General features: G+C 36.1%; 1 protein-coding gene across 1 annotated transcript in view; it reads right to left on the minus strand.

The window, feature by feature from the left end:
* Positions 1-22,105, minus strand: part of SIK2 (salt inducible kinase 2) — a 114,404-nt gene that overhangs the window by 80,695 nt on the left and 11,604 nt on the right. The window contains exons 2-3 of the mRNA XM_045556622.1: positions 21,418-21,534; positions 18,176-18,239 (exon numbers count right to left, since the gene is read on the minus strand). Of these exons, the coding sequence (XP_045412578.1) occupies positions 18,176-18,239; positions 21,418-21,534 (181 nt within the window). The remainder of the gene's footprint in view (positions 1-18,175; positions 18,240-21,417; positions 21,535-22,105) is intronic.

Here is a 22,105-nt window from a genome sequence, read left to right on the forward strand (position 1 = left end):
CACAGCTTTGTAGTATAGTTTGAAGTCTGGCAAATCAATACCTCCCATTTTGTTTTTATTGCTTAAGATTGCTTTTGCTATACGGGGTCTTCTCTGATTCCATACAAAGTGTATAATTATTTTTTCTAAATCTGTGAAAAATGATGTTGGTATTTTAATAGGAATTGCATTGAATCTATAGATTACTTTGGGTAGTATAGACATTTTAACGATGTTAATTCTTCCAATCCATGAGCATGGTATGGATTTCCACTTATTTACGTGTTCTGCAATTTCCTTCCTTAGCGTTTCATAGTTCTCTTTGTAGAGGTCCCTTACCTCTTTAGTTAAATATATTCCTAGATATTTTATTAAGAAACCCAATAATTATTTCTTGAATGAAGAAGCAAATCAGTGGCTCACAATGGGATAAAAAAGCAAAGAGAAAACATTATATTATTTAATGTTTAGTTTACCAACAGCAAAGCTGGATATTATATTCTAAGAACCCATCTAGGTACGATGGTTCACACCTGTAATCCTAGCACTCTGTAACTCTGGGAGGCCCAGGCAGGAGGATTTCTTGAGGTCAGGAGTTCAAGACCAGCCTGAGCAAAAGTGAGACCCCATCTCTACTAAAAATAGAAAAAATTAGCCTGGTGTAGTGGTGCATGCCTGTAGTCCCACCTACTTGGCAGGCTGAGGCAGGAGGATTGCTTGAGCTCAGGAGTTTGAGGTTGCAGTGAGCTATAACGACACCACGGCACTCTAGCTGGGGCGACAGAGCAAGAGTATGTCTCAAAAAAAAAACAAAAATTAAAAATTTTAAAAAGCAGCAATAATAGTGCTGAAAGTAGCCCAAAGTGTTCCATGGCCAAGGGTGGAATACAGGAGAGGAAAGGGCCGAGGGGCAATCAACGGCTTTACTAGCAGGAATACCACAGTGGGTACAGTCAAGTCAAATCAGTCCCTGTTCATACCCTGCACAACACACTCTGGCAGTGACAGAGGGCATATAACCCCTGAAGAAAGTAATATGAATTAGATCACAGAGGGAGTGTCCTGGGTAGCTGGGGATACCTAGAAAGAAAGGGAAGCATTCACTCCCAGGAGATCAGCCACCACAATATCTAGCCCAGAAATACTTTCTACTCCTCTACTCTCACTGAAAATCCTGAGTGAAAACCCAATGGCAACTATCAGATGATGTTAAAAATTATTATAACTATGTTCAGGTATTTAAAAGAAAACACTGCAATAAGAAAAAAAGGAACACCTAGAGATAAATATGTTTAACATCTCAGAGACAAGAGACTATATCACATCTATAAAATAAGACTAGGAAATGGGAAAAAGAACCAATTAAAGAACTTAGAAACAAAAAATCTGTTGAAATACCAACTCAACTGACTTGAGAAACCTGAAGCCTCGGATACTAATGGCACAAGGAACCCTGAAAGTTGGTGTAAAGCGAAGCTAAAATAAGGATGATCAGTTAAAGATAGTTTTAGAAGTAATTCAAACTCCAGATCTCTTCTCTCATTCTATGCAACAGGTGAGTGCCCTGACTTGTATTCTAGTAGAAATCTAGAGACTTGTCCTCTTCAGAGACTAAAATAGAGGGTCTCCAGGCCTAAAGACCCCAGGCCCAGTTGAGGAGAGGGATATCACATTGAAAACAAGAGGATTAAGTAAACATGTACATATTGGATACTAACATGCCTCAGCCTTCCTCACACATGAGGCCAAAACTACAGCAACCAGACTTTTTACCTTCTGGGCAGAACACTGGAAGAATCTTCTCCTGGTAATTTATCAACTCAAGTGGAAAGATACAAACATTAAAAATCTCCAATATAAGAACACAGATCACCTTAACAATATAACTCACAGCTGAAAAATCCTAACAACTAGCTCAGTTTCCAGTTAGCTTCTTAGTTCCCCACTCTTAACTAGGAAATGACAACCAAATATGTGTAATAATCAACTAAAGAAATGCTAAGATAAAATATATAGACCAAAACAAACACACCAACAGAAAAAAAATCAACTTGGAGGAAAAAAGAGACTATACAAAGAAAAGAAAATATAGCAAATTGTTATTATTCTCAGAGAGCTAAAAGAAGATATTGTAAAATGAACAAATAAGAAAAGGGTGTTATTCTAAAAGAAATCATCGGGAAACAAAATAAACTTATAAATACTAAAAACGTGATAGCAAAACAAAGGTTGGAAGCTAAAGTTTATGAAATCCCCCAGAAAGCACAGCGAAAAGACAAACACATGGAAAATAGAATAAAAAAGAAAATAAAATTAAAGGGCCAGTAGTCCAGGAGGGTCAATATTTGAATAATAGACATTTCTGAAAGAGAAGACAGAGAAAATTAGGAAAAGAAACCATCCGTTAAGTAATTCAAGGCAATTCCCCAGAACCAAAGGATATGAATTTCCAAATTGAAAGGACACATCAATAGCCAAGCACAATGAATTAAAACAGACCTACCCCATGGCACATCATTGTAAAATTACAGAACACTGGGGGGAAAAAGATCTTATAAGCTTACAGAGGAAACAATAACAACAAAGGATCAGGAATTGGATCACTTTAGGTTTTCCAAAAGCAACCCTGGAAACTACAAAACAATGGAACAATGTCCATCCTCATTACTCTGAAGGAAAATTATTTCCAACTTAAAATTTTATTTCCGGCCAAACTATTAAGTATTATGGTAGACATGCAAGATCTCGAGGCATGTAAGATCTCAAAAAATTTACTTCTACACATACTTTCTTCAGATTTTTGCTCAAATATGTATCAGAGAGGCTTTTCCTGACCACCTTTTATAAAGGAACAAATCTTTACCACATCCTGGCCTCCCTATCCCCTTTATATTCCTTATTTGCCTCTGAAACACTGACACAGCATGTTTTCATTTAATCTCCCCAACCTAAATCACTCTCACTGAAATACAAGCTCCAGGAAGGCTAAGACTTCGTTCATTGATGTGTTCTTAGCACCTAGAACCGTGTCTGACACATGACAGGCCCTCAATAAATAACATATTGCTTTGATAGAAATAAAATAATTTTACAATACCAGGCAATGAAGCAGTAGCATTATTAGACTATTTATGTGTGAGGATAATATGATAGCATCTTCAGAATTACAAGGAAACATAACAGAAATATAAGGTCTTCAAAGATTTCACTTAGAGACCTCTTTCTGAAAGTAGAAAAGATATTTGCCAAAGGGGGAAGAAAAGATCCTCCCCTATGTGGACTATGGTTTTCCCATTTTATCCTAAGTAGGTAATCTATCCCTCTCACCACCTTAATTAACAGATAAAATCTACCTCTTGTTCTCTTTCACAGACAAAGAATTAGCTTTCTCTGAATTAATTCAATCTTATTGAAATTTCTTAATACAATGATTGACTTAACAGAAATTCATCCTGGAAGAAACAGAAAATGAGGGAACAAATCACAGACTGCCAAAATCCTCACATTAATAGAATTCAGTTGGGTATGGTTATGGCCAAGATCAGAATAGCTGATGCTTCCCTCTCTCCCTTCACTGTAGCCTAGCTACAGCTGCAGCTGCCAGACATGGGAGCAGCTCGCTGCTCACAGTACAGAATGTCAGCTTTGAACCATAACTAAAGGCAGGCTGCCAATAATCAGCAGGAGATAGCTGAAATTTAAAATAGAAGTTAACAGGGAAACTGGACTGCTTCTCAGAAACTTGCCTATTCGATTAAGGCCTACTATGCTTGTATTTCCAAACATGTGAAGTTTAAAAACAATTTGCTTAATCATCTCTGAAAAATCCATTCCATTCAGCAAATGTATGTTCAGAAACTCAAATTTATTTCCTGAGATTTACAGACATCAACTTTTAGACCCTGAAAACTGACAGGGAACTCCTCTAGAGCAACGGTCAAGTCACTTATTTTTTTTCTTTTAAATCCCCAGCACTAGCCATAGTACCAAGTACACAGCGCTTACTAAACTCACACCACCCTCTCATTTTCAGAAGACACTGAGGTTCAGCAACATTATGTGGCTAACCCAAGGATGTTTATATTAGAAGTTAATGGCAGAACCAGGACTAGCACACAGACCTTACTCCTCACTTTTCTTTTAATGTCTGATCCAATTTAAACACAGGAGGGAGGGGGAGCAATAACAACTTTCTGAATCATGAATCATGCTGGCTCTTTCATGTAGTTACTAGTCTCTCTAAAAGTTAACTAGAAAGATTTATAAATAATCCAACTAGAAGTGAGCTCTTCAAAGATAACTTTATTACACACATCTAATAAAAATTCAAAAGGAAAGATACTAAATTTTACATCCAAGTATAGTCTAATTTTATCCACATGAATTCAACATTTGCATACCCCTTCTGAAGTACACCCTAATTTAATATCTTTCTACACTGACAATCACCATCCTCAGACGTGTGAAAGCGTTTGCCTGTACATCTGCACAGCAGATCATGCTCAGTCAATAAAACCCATACAACATGTGCCTGGGATGTGACTGGACAGGAAGACAGGGGCAGATCATTATCCCAATTCCATACCAACTTTTGATTTTATACTGAAGGCAGTGGGGAGCCACAGAAATATTTTAAGCAGGAAAGTGACAAGGATCAGATCTGTATTACAGGAAGATCATTTTGATAGTAATATGAAAGATAGATTAGAAAAGAGAGAAGTACGGAGGAAAAAGACCTTAGGCTGTTGAAGAAATTCAAGTGAGAAATGATGAGGGCCTGAACAAAGCAATGATGGAAGAAGCTGGAGAAGTGAGGAAAGATTTAAGCAATACTGAACTGTGGCCCTGGTTAATAATAAGTTAAAAAAAAAAAAAGAAAAAGCATTAAAACTTAACTTAGGCTCATACTGGCTACATACAGTGAATAAATCTTCAAAGTTTATTTAAACTCTTAATAGAAAACAAATGAACTACTTCCCTAACACTACCTTCAGGCTGTTAAGACAGAAACCGAAGAACACAAAGATTGTTTCTTAGGTTCTCGGAGTAACCAAGTGGCTAAAGGTATTTTAGTTAAAACAAAGCCCATTTTCAATTACCACAGCTAGCATCCTAATATATTACCATTGAAAGGGAAAGACAGGAAATGAATCAATAAACCTCAGGCACATGCTCAGCCTGGAAAGACACAGCGTATCAAGGAGCAGAAATCTGAAAACAAAGGCCCTGGGTAATTTAATTACCAGGCCGGAATCTGCTGACTGCCGGTTTAATTGTTTGAACAGTGCCCAAATTGTCTGATGAGGTGACCACCCTAAGATTTCTGCACCACTTACTACACATGACCACATGAACAAATATGAGAAATAGTACTAAAGAATGTAGGAATCCTGAATAAGTTTTATTAATTATACCTATAATTCCAAAGGAAAAATATAAAGTCAAAATTTTATCATATTTACAAATAATCCAAGGCTCTTTTTAGCAAATTCATTTGCCATTATGTATTCCACATGGCCAGACCAAGAAAACAATATCCTTCAGAGATCAGCACCGACAGCTATATAAGAGCTGGAAAACAAAAGTTACCCAGATTAAATGTGTATGTTCTTATTTACCATTATACTCTGAAAAGGTTATATTAAGGGAGGGGTGGGAGTTGGAAGAAAGAAAGAAACTGTAGGTTAGTAACTACCAGTAAGTACTCAAAAACTGCTCAGTATACTAGAGCAAGCCAATTTTATACCTTGATTCAGTTAGTATTTCCTCATCTGTGTTTACCTCCCAAAGAGTAAATCAACAGAAAACTTTCAAAAACTGAACAAAGAAGTACCTCAGACTACTTAACCTGGCAGTGTGTTCTCCTGTTGGCTTCACTGAGTAAATAAGGTCCATAAGGCCAAAGTAGACTATTACACCATTCATTCAACAGGTATTTATAAAATGCTTTGTATTGTGCTAAGCCCTCAGCAGAAGCTTACAATCTATTAGAGATAAAAGATACACATGGAGACTCTACACAACAACGAAAGGCAGTATGTAGATAAATTCTAAAATGAGTCATGCAAGAATGAGAACTACAATGCTCTCATAAGAGGAAATCAACATGGACAGAATTAATTGAGAAAGATTTTATTGAAGACATGGAACTTCAGCTAGAACTTTTTAAAAGGCAGAATTTGAATATGTAAAGAGCAAAGGGCTTTCTAGGGCTCCAGATGAACACAGAGCAGAGATTTTGAATCAGAAATTTACATGTTCTATTTTGAGAACCAGTATGGAGATTAGCTTAGTTATGGGTTTTGTGGGAGATAATTAGATTTGGACATTAGATTTGGTAAGAAGTTCACTGGCCAGTTTCCAAAATACTGAAGACAGGAGCCCAAATGCTTCATACTTCCATTATAGATAAGAAGGAAATAAAGAACCAAGCTATATATTGCATCAAGAGGAATAGTTACATCACTGTAGTGGACAAAACTGTTAAATGCTTGGCCTGTTGCTAGTCTTTAATGATATATTAAATTAATGATATCCATCAAGATTTAATTCAATTAAATGACATGCTTAAGGAGATGAGGGGAGGGCAGAAAGTCCTTCAAGCAGAAGAAAGAGGAATGTGCAAAGTCACTGAGACAGATGCACTTGTTAACTTCAAAGAACTTTAAGAAGTCATATAACCAGTTATATGAGTATGGCTTCAAACTTTGGTTATGCCACTTACTTGCTCTGTGACCCTAGGCAAATTGTTTAACCTCTCTGGCCCTCAGTTTTCTGAACTGTAAAACAGATACATTAATAGTATCTATCTTATAAGGTTTTTGAGAGGATTAATGACATGGTATACGTATAGGACTTAGCACAATGCCTGACACACCGTAAATGTTCAAGAAATGATAACCTTTATTGGTTTTGTTTGTTTTTGAGATAGGATATCGCTCTGTTGCCTGGACTGGAGTGCAGTGGCATCATCCTAACTCACTGCAACCTCAGACTCCTGGGATCAGGCGATGCTCCTGCCTCAGCCTCCCAAGTAACTTGGGATTACAGGTGTGTACCATCACACCTGGCTAATTTTTAATTTTTTTGTAAAGACAGGGTCTTGCTATGTTGTTCAGGCATATTGTTATTGTTTTTAAGGACAAGGTGTATAGAGTGTAATGACCCTTGATGACCTTGTTAAGGATTTGGACTTTATTCTCAAAGCAATGAAAGTCCCTGAAAAATTTTAACAGGATATGATTTTTATTTTAAAAAATGAATTACTGAGTACCTCTATAAGAAACCCCAAAAGAAAAATTTATTTTAGAATTTAAACTAAGAAAAATTTTGCTTTCTTTGCGGAATAGGTACATTTCTTTCTCTTAGGCAAAAATCTGTAAATGACTGTATCTTTTCATTTTGACAGCCAGAAAGGTTAAAGCCAAATCTGAAGCTCTCAGGCCCTTATTGCATACATATTTGTGTTCCTTTTTCCCCCAACAATTGTCTTCTGCTCTTGTATGTATTTTCTGATTCAATTTTTTCTTATTATTTACATTTTACAATTTTGGGGGTATTATTTTCCTTTAAAACTACTTCAACTCTTGGTGGAAAGAGGTATAGCACACTTAACCAAACAAAAATAAAGCATAAACACCATAGCCTCATAAGCATGAATCATGCACTGTAGGTGCATTCCCAGCATGCCACCGTAATTGCTCTTTTGGTGTAAAACTTAGTCAGATGGAGCAAGAAAACCAGATGGCACAGGAAACCTCTCTCTATGCAAGAAGCAGCAGATGAGGAAAGTGCAAAGACCTAAGGCCTTCCCTGAATTAGCAGGGCACAGTTAAGGCAACTGTGCCAGGAGCAGAAGAGCAAGCTGCTGGGAAGTTATGCACAAGCTAAAGGCTAAGGTTTTTATTTTTTATGTATGAATGTTTTTCCCTAAAGTACTTCAGCCTTTTCATAACCTTCAGTCTCTCCACTGTTCTATTTTCCCAGCTCATAAGACCTCTTTGTTGCTTCACTCATCTCCCTCCTGAACTTGGATCTCACAATCAGCCTTTTCAACAATGACCTCTCTGACCACAGCAACTCTTACATGCATTTGATCTTCCACCATTCTAATCCCCAACATGGGGCATTTATTCATACCGTCTACTTTTCCTCCTCTTGGGTTGAAAAGCACTGCTGACTGTGAGTCTACCATAAACTCCCTCACTGCTAATTATCGATCCTTTTATTCATCCCTTGACTATCATATGAGCACTGCCAACTGTTCTAAACCTTTCCCACACTACAGTGTCTAATGTACTGCTCTTTCCCTGATGTCTCATCTGCTACATTACAGAATGAATTAAATCTATCCTATTTCAACAAACTCATATTTCTTCTATTCTACCACAAAGTGCCTCTGTAGCCATATCCTTGGCACAATCTCTAACTCTCACTGTGACTGCACTGACGCACATCTTCTCAGAGGGGGAATTCGTCTTTTCTACACTAACCACTCCTTCTGTGCTCTTGATCCCATTGCCTCCAACTGTCTCTTCTTTCCTGCCTAGATTCTCTTCTTTTCTGGCTTCTTCAAACACCAAGACCACAAACAAAACCATGACACAGTACTGAATCCTATAGACGCTATCCCTCAATTCTTTCCTTCTCTCCTTTCCTTCTACCTTAAAAACCTCAAAAGGTAGTTTTATTATTTTTTTCTCCCTTTTCTCATCACTCACGTGTCCCTAACCTCTTGAAATCTGCTTGTAGCTCCCAGTTTAGTGAAAAGTACTTTCTTCGAAGTGATTGGTGATCTCTTAATGACCAAATACCCCCACTTCACTCTAAGCTCCTTTGACTAATTAGAACAGAAACCATCCTTATTTCCCAAGATACTCTTCTACTTCATCAATTCCTTTCTTCCACCTGCCTTTTAAATGAAGGCATAATCAAAACACTTCTTAGCCTTCTTCACCCTGAAATCTCATTATTAATTACAGCTTCATTCATCACTTCTATGCAGGTAGTTTCTCAAATCTATATCCCTATTGCTGAATCCTCCTTTTTTGAGAGAGAAAAGATTTATTGAGGTATAATTTACATACAATAAAATGCAACTTCTTAGGTGGTTACTTAGATGAGATCTGACAATTGTATACTCTGTACTACCACCATTCAAAACAAAAATAAACATTTCCATCACTCAAAATTGTCCCCTCTTGCCCCTTTCCAGTCAATTCTCCCCACTCCCTAGAGGCAACCACTTTCCAACTTCTATTACCATATTAGTATTGTCTGTTCTAGAACTACACAAAATGGAACCACATACAGTATATACTCTTTTGTGTCTAGCTTATTTTGCCCAGCACAATGTCTGTAAGATTTATCCATGTTGTTGTAAGTATAAATGGTTCTTTCCTTTTTTACTGTTGAGTCATCTTCCATTTAGTATTACTACCACAATTTGTTTTGGATATAGTCTCCTGTTGATGGACATTGGAGTTGCTTCTCCTTTGGATGATTGTGAAGAAAGTCTGCTGTGAACCTTCTTGTACAAATAGTTTTATGGACATTTGTTTTCATTTTCTTGGGTAAATACCTAGGAATGGAACTGTTATGTAATTGGATAGATGTATGTCTAACTTTATCAGAAACTGCCAAACAGCTCTCCCAAGTGGTTGTACCATTTTACATTCCCACCAGCAATGTATGAGAGTTCTAGTTGCTTCACAGCCTCACTAACACTGTGTATTGACAGTTTTTTCATTTTTAATCATTCTAGTTGATGTGAAATGTTATCTCACTGTGGTTTTTAATTTGCATTTCTCTGAGGACTAAAAATGTTGAGTAATTTCTCACGTGCTTATTGACCATTTGTATATCTTTTCTGAAGTGTCTGGTTCCAGTCTTTTGCCCATTATTAAATTGGGTTGTTTATCCTTTTATTATTGAAGTTCTCTTTTGAATTGTGTTTGCTTCCATACCTTCAACTGTGAACTGCCCATATCAAACTAAATGTCCTGATATTATCTCCAAAGTCACATTTAAAATCTAATTTGTAATTTTTTACTCTGAAAACAGACCTAGGTGTTATCGTCAACCACACCACCAATGTTCTTCAATCATGTTTGTTTTAAAGCCTAACTCTTGGTGTTTGCTTCTTGAGAGTCATTAGGAAGTTTTGAGAGTTAACAAGAGTATAATTATTAACAGCACCAGCTCTGGGACTACCTAGTTCAAATCCAGACTCTGTCACTTATTTGCTGTGTGACTTTGGACAAATTACTGAATCTTTCAGTGCCTATCTTATAAGGTTTTTGTGAGGTTTAAATAAATAAATCAAGTAGTTTAAATAGTACCCAACAAAAAGGGAGCACACAATAAGTATCAGTAACTGTTAATTTTAGAATTGGAAATGCCTCTTTCTTAAAATCTTTTTCATGATTCTGACAATTAACATCTTAATCCAGGCTCTTAGCCTCTTACATCTAAACAATTAAAATAGTCTCCCAAATGGCTTCTTTCCTCCTCCTCTAATTCGGACTACACACCACTTCTGGATTTATCTTCCTAAAAATATACCCTCACACACATCATCGTCTTCTGGCTCACAGATGTCCACTCTAACAAATAATCTTAACCCCATATCCTAACACTCAAGGTTTCCCATCACTGATCCTTACATAGCTCTCTAACATTTGCCTCTTACATATAGGGGTAGGGGAAGAATTCAAAGGGGATTCAAAAGATTGTGCTTAAAATACAAGAAAAATCCAGAAAGAGCAATATGAGCAGGTGACTGAGGGAAATAGAGGTAAGCCCAAACTAACCAGCAAAAAGAAATGAAACTGGTTGCCTCTGAGGAGGAAAGGGGATGGCAGGAGAATGGGAGACATTATTTTCTCTAACAAACTTTGCAGAATTATTTGACTCCTTAAACTAATACTAGCACATATTTAACTTTTATATAATAAATATTTGTGAAATAGAAAGATACAGCCCAAGAGACACAAACAGACAGGAAGGCAGGCAGGCATGTTTATTAACTGAAACAGAGAGTATAATCTGCAATTTGGTTGTCCATACCTAAGGATAATAAATAGACCTATGCAAGGAATAGTTGAGCACATCCATTCACTTAGAGGAGCTATTCTATTGGCAGATTGAGGAATTTGGATTTTATCCAATAAGCAATAGGAAGGTGAGCGAAGGTTACTGAACACAGCTGTGATATAATAGAAATCATATTTTAGGAAGATTAAACAGGAATTATATAGAAATGTACTTGACTGGAGAAGAAAGAGGGTATGGTTAAACATGAGGGATTCACTAATTGAGACATGAAGTGATGAAAGCCTAGATCAGGGTGATGACTGGGGAAACAGAAGGATTTAATTTCAAGTCATTTTGCAAGAACACAGAGTATGATTTGCTAGCCAACTAAATACAAAACTAAGAGAATGGAAAAAAATAGAGAACACAACATCCTCCTGGCACAGAATAGGAATACTTGTAAAGCTAAAGAGTGATTCCAAAGTTATAAACCTGAAAGACAAATCTTAATATATAATTCAAAATATAGAGTTCACTACTCTTTATATGGTTCTTTTTCATCTAAGTCTCCAATTGACTTAAAACATTTTTGGCTCAATTCACTTAAAATCTTATATAGTAGTCCCCTCTTACCTGCAGGGGATACATTCTAAGAAACCGCGGATAGTAGCAAAACCTATATATATTACACTATGTTTTCTCCTGTACATACATACATACCTATGATAAAGTTTAATTTGTAAATTAGGCACAGTAAGAGATTAACAATAACTTATAGTAAAATAGAACAATTATAACAATAAACTGTTATAAAAGTTATATGAATGTGGTGTCTCTTTTTCTCCTTCACAAAATATCTTGATATTTTCAGGCATTAGTTGACCTCAGGTAACTGAAATTGCTGAAAATGAAATTGTAGATAAGGGGGACCAATGTACATAATTTTCACTACTTGATTAATGTTATTTGGACTATGTCTTTTCATTTCCATTTTAATGTCCTCATGAGCTCCGTGTCAGAAACTAGCTGGCTACCGACTGTTTTTTGGTTGCACCTACCTGAATCTACAGTATGTCTTTTCTTCCCTTCAACAATTGTTTGCCCATTTAGACCCCTGTTTTCTGTCAGGATTCCTTTCCCTCCCACCTTCTTCGTTGGACTCCTTATCCTAACCCTTCTTGGTCACTAATCTCTTTCTTTTCTACCTCCACCTCAGCCTGATGTCCAACTCTTCCCACCCCCACTGACCACACTGAAAATTAATGCAGGGCTGCTCTGAGTGAGAGCATGTGTTGTGTGTGTGTACATATCACGACAGCTCTGCAGCATGGAGCAGTACAAAGAACCTTCCTTATAAGGAGAAATTAACAGCAAGGGATATTTAAGGGCCAACGGTAATAAAGTATAGGAGCCACACTGAGAATCAATTCTTGTACTGAAAACTGTTCACATGCCATTATCTCGTTTTCAAAATTACTTTTTTGTAATTAATGGTCATTATAGAAAACTCAGAAAATAGAGATAAACAATATGACTATGTTTGTGACTTAGGAAGATAATTTTGGAGATAGTGTAAAATATAACAGTTAGGAGATGATCATATAATACAGACAAGAAAGAGTGAGGACCTTGACTTGAGGCAAAGAGTGGGTATGGAGAGATGAGAACTTCTTTGGGAAATATTTAGGAAGCAGAATAGGCAGGATTTAAAACCTCACGTGCAGAGGGGTTAGGGAAAAGGAATCAATACTGACATCAAACTTCCCAGCTTAGATGATTTTGTAAATGATGAAGCCAAGTAAGGGAAAAGGGAGAAATCGTTTTTGTGAGAAAAGGAAGGCAATGAGTTCTGCTGGGCTACAAGCTGCATGACAAAGTCAAAGTAAATAAAAATAAACTGGCCTAAATGATCTCCAAATCCCCTTTAAACTCAGATTCTTCCATTCTAAATTAGTGAAGACTATCCAAAGATTTCATCATCTTTTTAAATTAAATTCTATCATTCATTATCTTCAATGCTCAAGAAATTAACTGTACCAAAGAGTGGAAAATAAGATAACTACCATTTACTGTCCAACTATCAGATTCTATCAGATTCTTCTTTCCAGAGCTTATATTGCACAGTTACCCTAGATATTTTACATTAAAAATAAACTTTATACATTACAAATCCCCAAGTTATGCTTCAATTTATGTAAAACAATGTGATCCAAACCTGTTTCAAAGGTCTTAGCAAGAAACAGCAATTTAGACTATCCCATTTCCACAGAAATGACACTAACATGTAACAGCCATTTCTAGTTTATTCATAAAACTATAGCCCAAAGCTTTAAAAATATTCCACCGGGTAAAGACTTAAAAATCATTCTCTTGACCCAGTGTTCCTACCAACTACTTTCCATTTCTTCTCTCCCTTTTTGCAGTAGAACTCCTTGAAAGAGTTGTCTATTTTACTCTCTCCATTTTTCTTCTCTCCTTTGCTCCTTAAGCCCCTTCGAACTGGCTTTTGGCCAAGTCACTCTGCCAAAATTGCTCTTACCAACTGCCAAATACAAAGGTCAATTATCATTCTTCATAGTTCTTGATCTATCAGCATCATTTCTCACAGATATTCACCCTATCCTTTTGAAAACACTTGGTTCACTTGGTTTCCAGGACACCACACTCTCTAGTTTTCATCCTTCTCTGTCTCCCTGGCTGATTTCTCCTCTTTTCCCAACCTTTTAATATTCGAGTGCCTCAGGGGTCAGACCTTGGTCTCTTCCATAATTATACCTACTACTCAGGTGGTCTCCACCTGTCAAGAAATCCTATTGATTCTACTTCAGAAACATATTCTGAGTCTGACCACTTATGACTACCTGCACTGTCACTGCCCTGGTCTGGGCCGTTGTGGTCTCTCACTTGCACTGCTGCAGCAGCCTCCTGCCTGGTCTCCCTGTTTCCACCCTTTCCCATTTTCAACACAGCAGCCAGAGTGATGGTTTTAAAATGTTAAATTAAATGTAGTCACTTCTCTGCTGAAACCCTGTTGAAAATGGCTCCCTAATACTATTCAAGGTAACAGCCAAAGTATTTACAATAGCCTACAAAGCCCCCAAATCTGTCCCACTGCTGCCTCCCACTTACCTTTCGGACCTCATCTCCTATTCTTCTTCCTCCTTGCTTTTCCCTCTTGCTTGTTCTCTTAAGCCATACTGGCCTCCCTGCTACCCCATGAACACATCAAGCACAGGGCCTTTGCATTTATTCTTTCCTCTCCCTGGATAACCCCTTTCTCCCACATGACTATGCTTTCAAGTCTTTGCCCAAATGCCAGTGAGGCCTTCTCTGACCACTGTAATATTGTGATCAACTCCCCCACCTCCTATCCCCCCATCCTTGCTTTATTATTTCCATAATACTTATCACCATCTAATAAACCACATAATTCACCTATTTTGTTTGTCTCTCTCCCAAACTAGAATGTAAGATCCATGAGAGTAGGGATTTTTGTCTGTTTTCTTCATTACAGTTTTCTTACCACATAGAACAGTATGTTATACATAGTTGGTTTTCAGTAAAGATTTATTGAAAGACTGACTGAATGAATGAATAAGTGAATATATGAAAGAAAAGGAAAGAAACAGAAAGAAAAAAAAAACAAAAAGAGGAGAAAAGAAAGCGAAAGAAAAGAAAGGAAGAAACTTGTCCAAAGTAAGGAATAATTAATATGGTATAGCCAGCATTGTAAACCAGATCTGCTTGGCTTCAAAGCCTGTATCATTCTATTACAGCATGAGTTAAGATGCTACTAGTTGAAACAAATACCTTAAGAATTAAAATAAGTTCATTAAGCAGTAGCATAAAAAAATAAGTAAAAAAGCAATAGTATTTCAGACTATCTTTCCTGAAATACAGAGAGCTCAGTCAGAACTATTTATTTAGAATTCAACTGCAAATAGTACATTTCCCCAAAACTATGGAAGTATATATAATTCTTTTTAAAATACCTAAAATTAACAATAATTTTGAGAGGATTGGAGAATTCTGCTTTTGGGTAAGATGGAGTAACAGGGACCCAATTTACTTTCTTGCCTAAAACAACTTCCCCAACCCAATTACAACAAAAACATAAAATATCTGAGATAATCATTTATAGGACACCGGATATCAGGCAAAGAAGCAGAATGGTCCCCAAGAAACAGGCAACAAATGAGGTGAGACCCATGAATGTCCCAGCTAATGCCTTGAGAGTACTTCTAGGCCACAGCATAGGGAGGGGAAACCCAGGCAGAGCCCAGCAATGTCCTTGAGTTGAGGAGAGCAGAAAGTCTGGGGAGAACAAGATAGAGATCACAAGACAGAGTACCAGAGAAGAGAGAGCTACAAACAGAACTCTAAGATCTGCAGAGGGAGAGTCCTGATTGGCACATGTGAGAGAAAACTACCTGAGGCTGGAGAAAGAACCATTTGAAAGACTGAGACAGAACAACGCCTGGTGCTTACATAGAGCCAGGAATATTGCCTGTTCCTACTGGTCAGGCTAAAAAACCCTCATAATTCATGTTGCATTAGGCAGAGTACTCAGAAGTGGTAAATAATTAGACCCAGACTAAGCAATGCTCCAATCATAAAGGCAAGACCCAAATGGATCAAACTGTTTCCAAGTAATTTAACTGCATCCCAGAACAAAGCTCAAGAAGACTTAAAGTAACATAAAAATATGTGGTGCTCAAGGTAAAACTGGCAATGTCTGGCATCCAATCAAACACTACCAGGTACCAGGCATGTAAAGAAGCATGAAAATATGACTAGAACTAAGGAAAAACACCAATCAATCAAAACTGATCCAGAACTGACAGAGATACCAGAATCAATAAATATGGACATTAAAAGTTTTTATAACTGTGTTCCAGATGTTCAAAAAGCTAAGTAAAGGCATAAAAAAGGTCCTAGTTGAGTTTATAGAGAAGAAAACTACAATGGCTGAGATGAAAAATACATTGAATGGGATTAACGGCAAATTAGACATCACAGAAGAAAAGATTAGTGAACTTGAAGACAGAGAAATAGCAACTATCCAAAATGAAACATGGAGAGAAAAAGGAATTTTTAAAAACAGAAAACAGTATCAGTAAGCTGTGGGACAATTTCAAACAGCCTCGTGTTCTGAATCTCTGAAGGAGAGAAGAGAGCGGTGGGACAGAAAAATTAGAGAATAATGGCTGAAAAAATTTCCAAATTTGATGAAAACAATACATTCACAGATCCAAGGAGCTCAATGAACACCAAAAATAAGAATCATGAAGAAAATCACACAAAGGCACATCATAATTAAATTGTTGAAACCAATGGTAAATAGAAAATCTTAAAAGCAGCCAGAGAAAAAAGGCACATTACACACAGAGGAATAAAGAAAAAGATGACAGTGACAGTAGATTTCTTGTAGGAAACAGGACAAATGAGAAGACAGAAAATCAACATCTTTAAAGTACTGAAAGAAAAAAGAACAATCTAGAATTCTATACCTAGTGCAAGTATCTTTCAAAAACAGAGACAAAGATTATTTTAGGCATACAAAAGCTGAATGATTTCATCACCAGAAGACGTGCACAAGAAACACCAAAGAAAATCCTTCAAGCAAAAGGAAAATGACGATTGATAAAAACATGCATCCATACAAAGGAATGAAGATGAAAATATGCCTCTCCAGGTAGGAATGAGAAATGGTAACTATACTTGTAAATATATATGATTTTTTTAAAAAATTGAAATCTCTTTAAAAGATAATTGACTATTTAAAGAAAAATAGTAACACTGCATTGTTCTATGAAATAGGTATAAATAAAATACAACAACAAGAATATAAAGGCCTGGAGGGGCAAAATAAAAGCACATTATTGTAAGGTTCTTATACTATATGTGAAGTGTTAAATACTACTTGAAGGTAGACTATGTAAGTCAAAGACCTGTACATGAATGTACACAGCAACTTATGAATAACAGCCCCAAACTAAAACCAACCCAAATGTCTATCAACAGATGAACGGATAAACAAACTGGGATATATTCATACAATAGAATACTACTTATATGCATTCCAAGGAAGACTGCCTTAAGGAAAGAAAAAAGAAAAAGTACTAGCGGCAATAAAAAGAAATTATATGTTGACACATACAATTAAATGGATGAATCTCAGAATAACTATACTGAGGGAAAGAAACCAGACAAAAAGAGTACATCCTGTATGACTACATTTATATAAAACTCTGGAAGATACAAACCAATCTATAGTGACAGAAAACAAATCAGTGGTTGCCTGGGTGAGGAACGGGGCAAGAGAATTACAAAAGAGGGCACAAGGAAAATTTTAGAGGTGAAGGCTATCTTGATCATGATGATAGTTTCACAAATGTGTACCAAAACTTATTAAGTTGTACACATTAAATGCATGTAATTTATTGTATGTAAATTATTCCTTAATAAAGCTGTTTAAAAACAATTTTGGACTTAAATTTAGGGTAAGAAACAAAAATAATCAGATACCTACTGCATCCTGGCTTCAAAGAGTAAAAATAAATAGCTATTTTAGATAAAAGTTAGAAGATTCATAATTTTTAAGGGCTAGAATGGGTCACAGAGACCAATTAATCAAATACTTTCTTATTAGAGATCATGGAACCAAGTCCCAAAGTGGGTTAGTGACTTGCCTGAGCCTTACAGCTATAGTAAACACCTTATTAAGATTCCCCATGACAGAGATTGTGTTGTTTAAGACACCACTGTATCCCAATACCTAGTACATGCCTGGGACACAGTAGAAGCTCAATAGATATTTGTTGACTGATATTTCCCCTGGAAAAAAAGGTAAAAAAGAAGATAAAAGAAAAGAAAATCTCCCTTGCAGTATGACTGAAAGTTTCTCCCTATCTTTGATTCTCCAATCTCTTTAGGACAGATGAAAGAATTAAGTAGTACCTTTAAGATCATAAATACAAGGAAATAAATTATATTCCACATTTTTTAGTTTACTGGATATTTTATCATATTCTCATACTTAAAAATTTCTAACTCATATTACCAACTCTTAAATAAGCGGAAAAATTAATAGAAAATATCCCATTTCATGCAGATTAGTGACCTTTTCAAATTAATAAAAAATTTATGGAAAAAAGCTTACCAAAAATTTCTCCATTTTTGGCATATTCTGTCACAAGGTACAACATACTTTTGGTCTCCATTACCTATTGATAAATAATTCCATATTAGTTGACAGGAAAGTACTGTAATCTACTACAACATTCTATAGAGTTACCTAAATTGAAACTAATCACAAAAGAATCAGAGTTATGACTAGTTCAGAAGCTGGCTAAGGTTACAAGTCTGATAATATCCTTATGCTAACATTTTTATGAAAAATCTAGATCCTTGCTCTTCTAAGCATGGTCCATTGGCCAGGAGTAACAGCACTGTCCAGGCACGTGTTAGAAATGCAGACTCTCAGGCCCCACACAGACATAACAGACATACTGAATTAGAATTTATATTTTAACAGGCCGGGCGCGGTGGCTCACGCCTGTAATCCTAGCTCTGGGAGGCCGAGGCGGGTGGATCGCTCGAGATCAGGAGTTCGAGACCAGCCTGAGCAAGAGTGAGACCCCGTCTCTACCAAAAATAGAAAGAAATTATCTGGCCAACTAAAAATATATATACAAAAAAAAATTAGCCGGGCATGGTGGCTCATGCCTGTAGTCCCAGCTACTCGGGAGGCTGAGGCAGTAGGATCGCTTAAGCCCAGGAGTCTGAGGTTGCTGTGAGCTAGGCTGATGCCACGGCACTCACTCTAGCCTGGGCAACAAAGTGAGACTCTGTCTCAAAAAAAAAAAAAAAAAAAAAAAAAAAATAGAATTTATATTTTAACAAAATCAACAGGTGATTTTTATGCATGTTAAAGTTTGAGAAGTACTAACGTAGGTAACAGGAGTTTTGAAGGTCAACTTTTCAACACCTCTTCGCTGACTTTTCTAGCCCTATGTTATCATGGTAGACCCTGACTGAGAAAAGAATAATAAAACAGAATTTAGTTTATCTGGCCTGTAGTCTAGCTAATCTGGCACAATGTGATATTCCTCCTACTATACTTTAATATTGTTACAAAGTACTATAATTTTAAAACATAGTTCAAAAGCTTCATCTTCACAGTTTTACTGTTATACACTTTTATTTAAATTAGTTTTTCTAGGTTCAGAAAGGAAGTGTGTCATTGTCACAAATTTGATTTTTCAAACTACACTAAATATGTGTCTATTTTGAAAGGAAATTAATTATTAGAATTAGTATGAGCGATTTTTAGACTCCTTCTCTGTAACACTCTTTATCTGCTATCCTGAAAGGCTGAAAACTCTCTGCTTTAAAATGTAGGTTTGGGACTATTCTCCATTAAGGCCAGAAAACTAAGAGCTACCAACAGTTTGGTTAAATGAATCAAATAGTAAATCAATTTCAACCAATTATTTAGTTAAATAAAGATAGAATTATCATGTGAATCATGATAGTTTTATTCTCAGTTTAGCTTATGGATCATCAGTGACTGAAAAACATGATTAGTTTCTTAGAAGTATCACCTTTAGGAATTAACAACAACAACAACAAAAAGCTGAAAGAGAGAAATAATTAATCCGAATTTTTTTTTTTTTTAAGAGAAAGGGTCTTGTTATGTTGCCCAGGCTGGAGTACAGTGGCTATTCATAGGCATGATCATAATGCACTGTGGCCTCGAACTTCTGGACTCAAGAAATCTTCTTGCCTCAACCTCCTGAGTAGCTGGCACTACAGGTACATGGCACCACGTCTGGCTAATCTGATAGAGATTTGATCTAAGAGGCCTCTGTAGTTTTAGAATTTTTAGGAAGTGTTTTGAGTGGCATATAATAACCTCTCATTCTTAGGAGGCATATCATAAGCCAACGATCTCCACATTTTTTAAATTGCAAATCTCTGTCAATAAAAGTTGTTTAGCCACATACACGTACATACACATTTATGTTTATGTACATACACATAAATTACATACATGTGCCACTGAATGTATTATATATATGATATATATTATAAATGCACACAAGAAGACAAATATAAATAATAAACATAGCTGAAGTTCTAATAATTTCTTCTTATACTCCCAAGGACATTTATGCTAATCCACCTGAGTGCACATAGTGGTGTGCTAGTAAAAAAGCTCTCTGAGAAAAAAAAAAAAAGGCCCTGATTTGTAAGCCAATTTCTGTGGTGTAAATATTCCTACCAATGATGATTTTGAGTTACTAATGTAATGTGAATTGGCTTGCAAAACTTCTGAAAATTTAACAATCAGATCTTATAAGCCGGTAGAGGCCTAGTCTAGCATACCATCCTGCTTTGGAGAACAAAGTCAGAGGCTAGCATATTGGAATACTTCAGTTCAAAATTCTTCCAGCAGAAAAATTCTACATGTTAATTAACTGAAATTTTTAAATGTTTTATGTTATCATTCTTAAACATGAATTACTCTTTTAAAATCTGAGAAAATATTCCTTTTAAAAAAACATGGCTTATGGTTAAAATGGGGACAACTTATTTTACAAAAATTATCTTAAAGTTGATTTTTAAAAAAATGGCTCATTTATTTTATCTGATAAAACAAACTAAAAAAGATTTGTCTCTAGGTATTACAAAGTATGCTACTGAGTAATAGATCACTTCAGCTTTTGTATGTCATAAAACAGTGGTCCCCAACTCTTTTGGCACCAGGGACTGGTTTCACTGAAGACCATTTTTCCATGGACCAGCACCTCAGATCATCAGGCATTATATAGATTCTCATAAGGAGCAAAACCTAGATCCCCCTCATGCGCAGTTTACAGTAGGGTTTGAGCTCCTATGAGAATCTAATGCTGCAGCTGATCTGACAGGAGGCGGAGCTCAGGCGGTGATGGAGCAGCTATAAATACAAATGAAGCTCCATCCTTTCCGCCCCCCCACCTCCTGCTGTGTGCCCTGGTACTGGTCCAATCCGGGGGCTGGGGACTGCAGTCATAAAACATAAACAGTATGTTTTTTAAATAAGCAAAACTGCAACATCCTCGTTAATGGAACTATCACCAAAATGCAGCTGGTTTAAGCAGGGTATCATGAATGCACAATTGCAAACTTTTAAAATAAATAACTTGCAGTCTGAGAGACAACTTAAAATTAAGCTACTAGTTTCTGATTTCAAAATTTTTAATTTAAAGATAATTTAGAAAAATAGATATACTCAGCTTAATAAAAGCATATACTTATCTTTCTTTTATAGATTAGAAAAACTAACAAAAGGAAAAATCATGATGCAAAATAGAGTACTGAATATGAAATGCATGGAGGAGGTGTAAGACTAAATCATACCTGATAAAGTTTGATTATGTGAGGGTGGTCTAACATTTTCATTATTTGTACTTCTCGGTAGATTTTCTCAAGGTTCACTGCATCTAGCTGAGATTTATCTATTATTTTTATCGCCACCTGCAACCCAGAACAGAAATAAATACAATTAATATATAATAATTAACATCTTCCAATTAAGAATCCTGTCAATAAATGACATCTGAGACTTTGCCTATAGCTTTCTATGACACCGATTATAGCTAGTTTAAATTCAACACTCATTTATTCATTCATTCATTCAACAAATGTTTCTTCAACTCATACCATGTGTAAGGAACTGCAGAAGATTTTGTTTGGTAGCATCTTTAGAGTACTATGAAGAATGAGTCTGCCAAGTTACTTTAATAAAGCATGTTTCTCTTTCAGCAGAACTGTAATGGCTTTTTTACTCCATGTATAAACTAAAGAAGTAAAATCTTTATTTTATTAAACTAGTAGCTGTTTCAACCAGTTATCATCCCATTATAAAGTACCTATAAACAAATGCTCAGCCAAGCAGAAGACATTTCAGAAGATAGCTTCTGTAGTACTGAAATATTATTTTTCTGGAAAAGCAAGTGATAGGTTCCAAAGAATATAGATGTACCTGTCTAGAATAAAGCTGAATACTATTAAAACTCAACCACATGAAAAAAATACCAATTGGATT

The sequence above is a fragment of the Lemur catta genome, chromosome 7, assembly GCF_020740605.2.
Source record: "Lemur catta isolate mLemCat1 chromosome 7, mLemCat1.pri, whole genome shotgun sequence".
In the NCBI taxonomy this organism is placed as follows: domain Eukaryota; kingdom Metazoa; phylum Chordata; class Mammalia; order Primates; family Lemuridae; genus Lemur; species Lemur catta.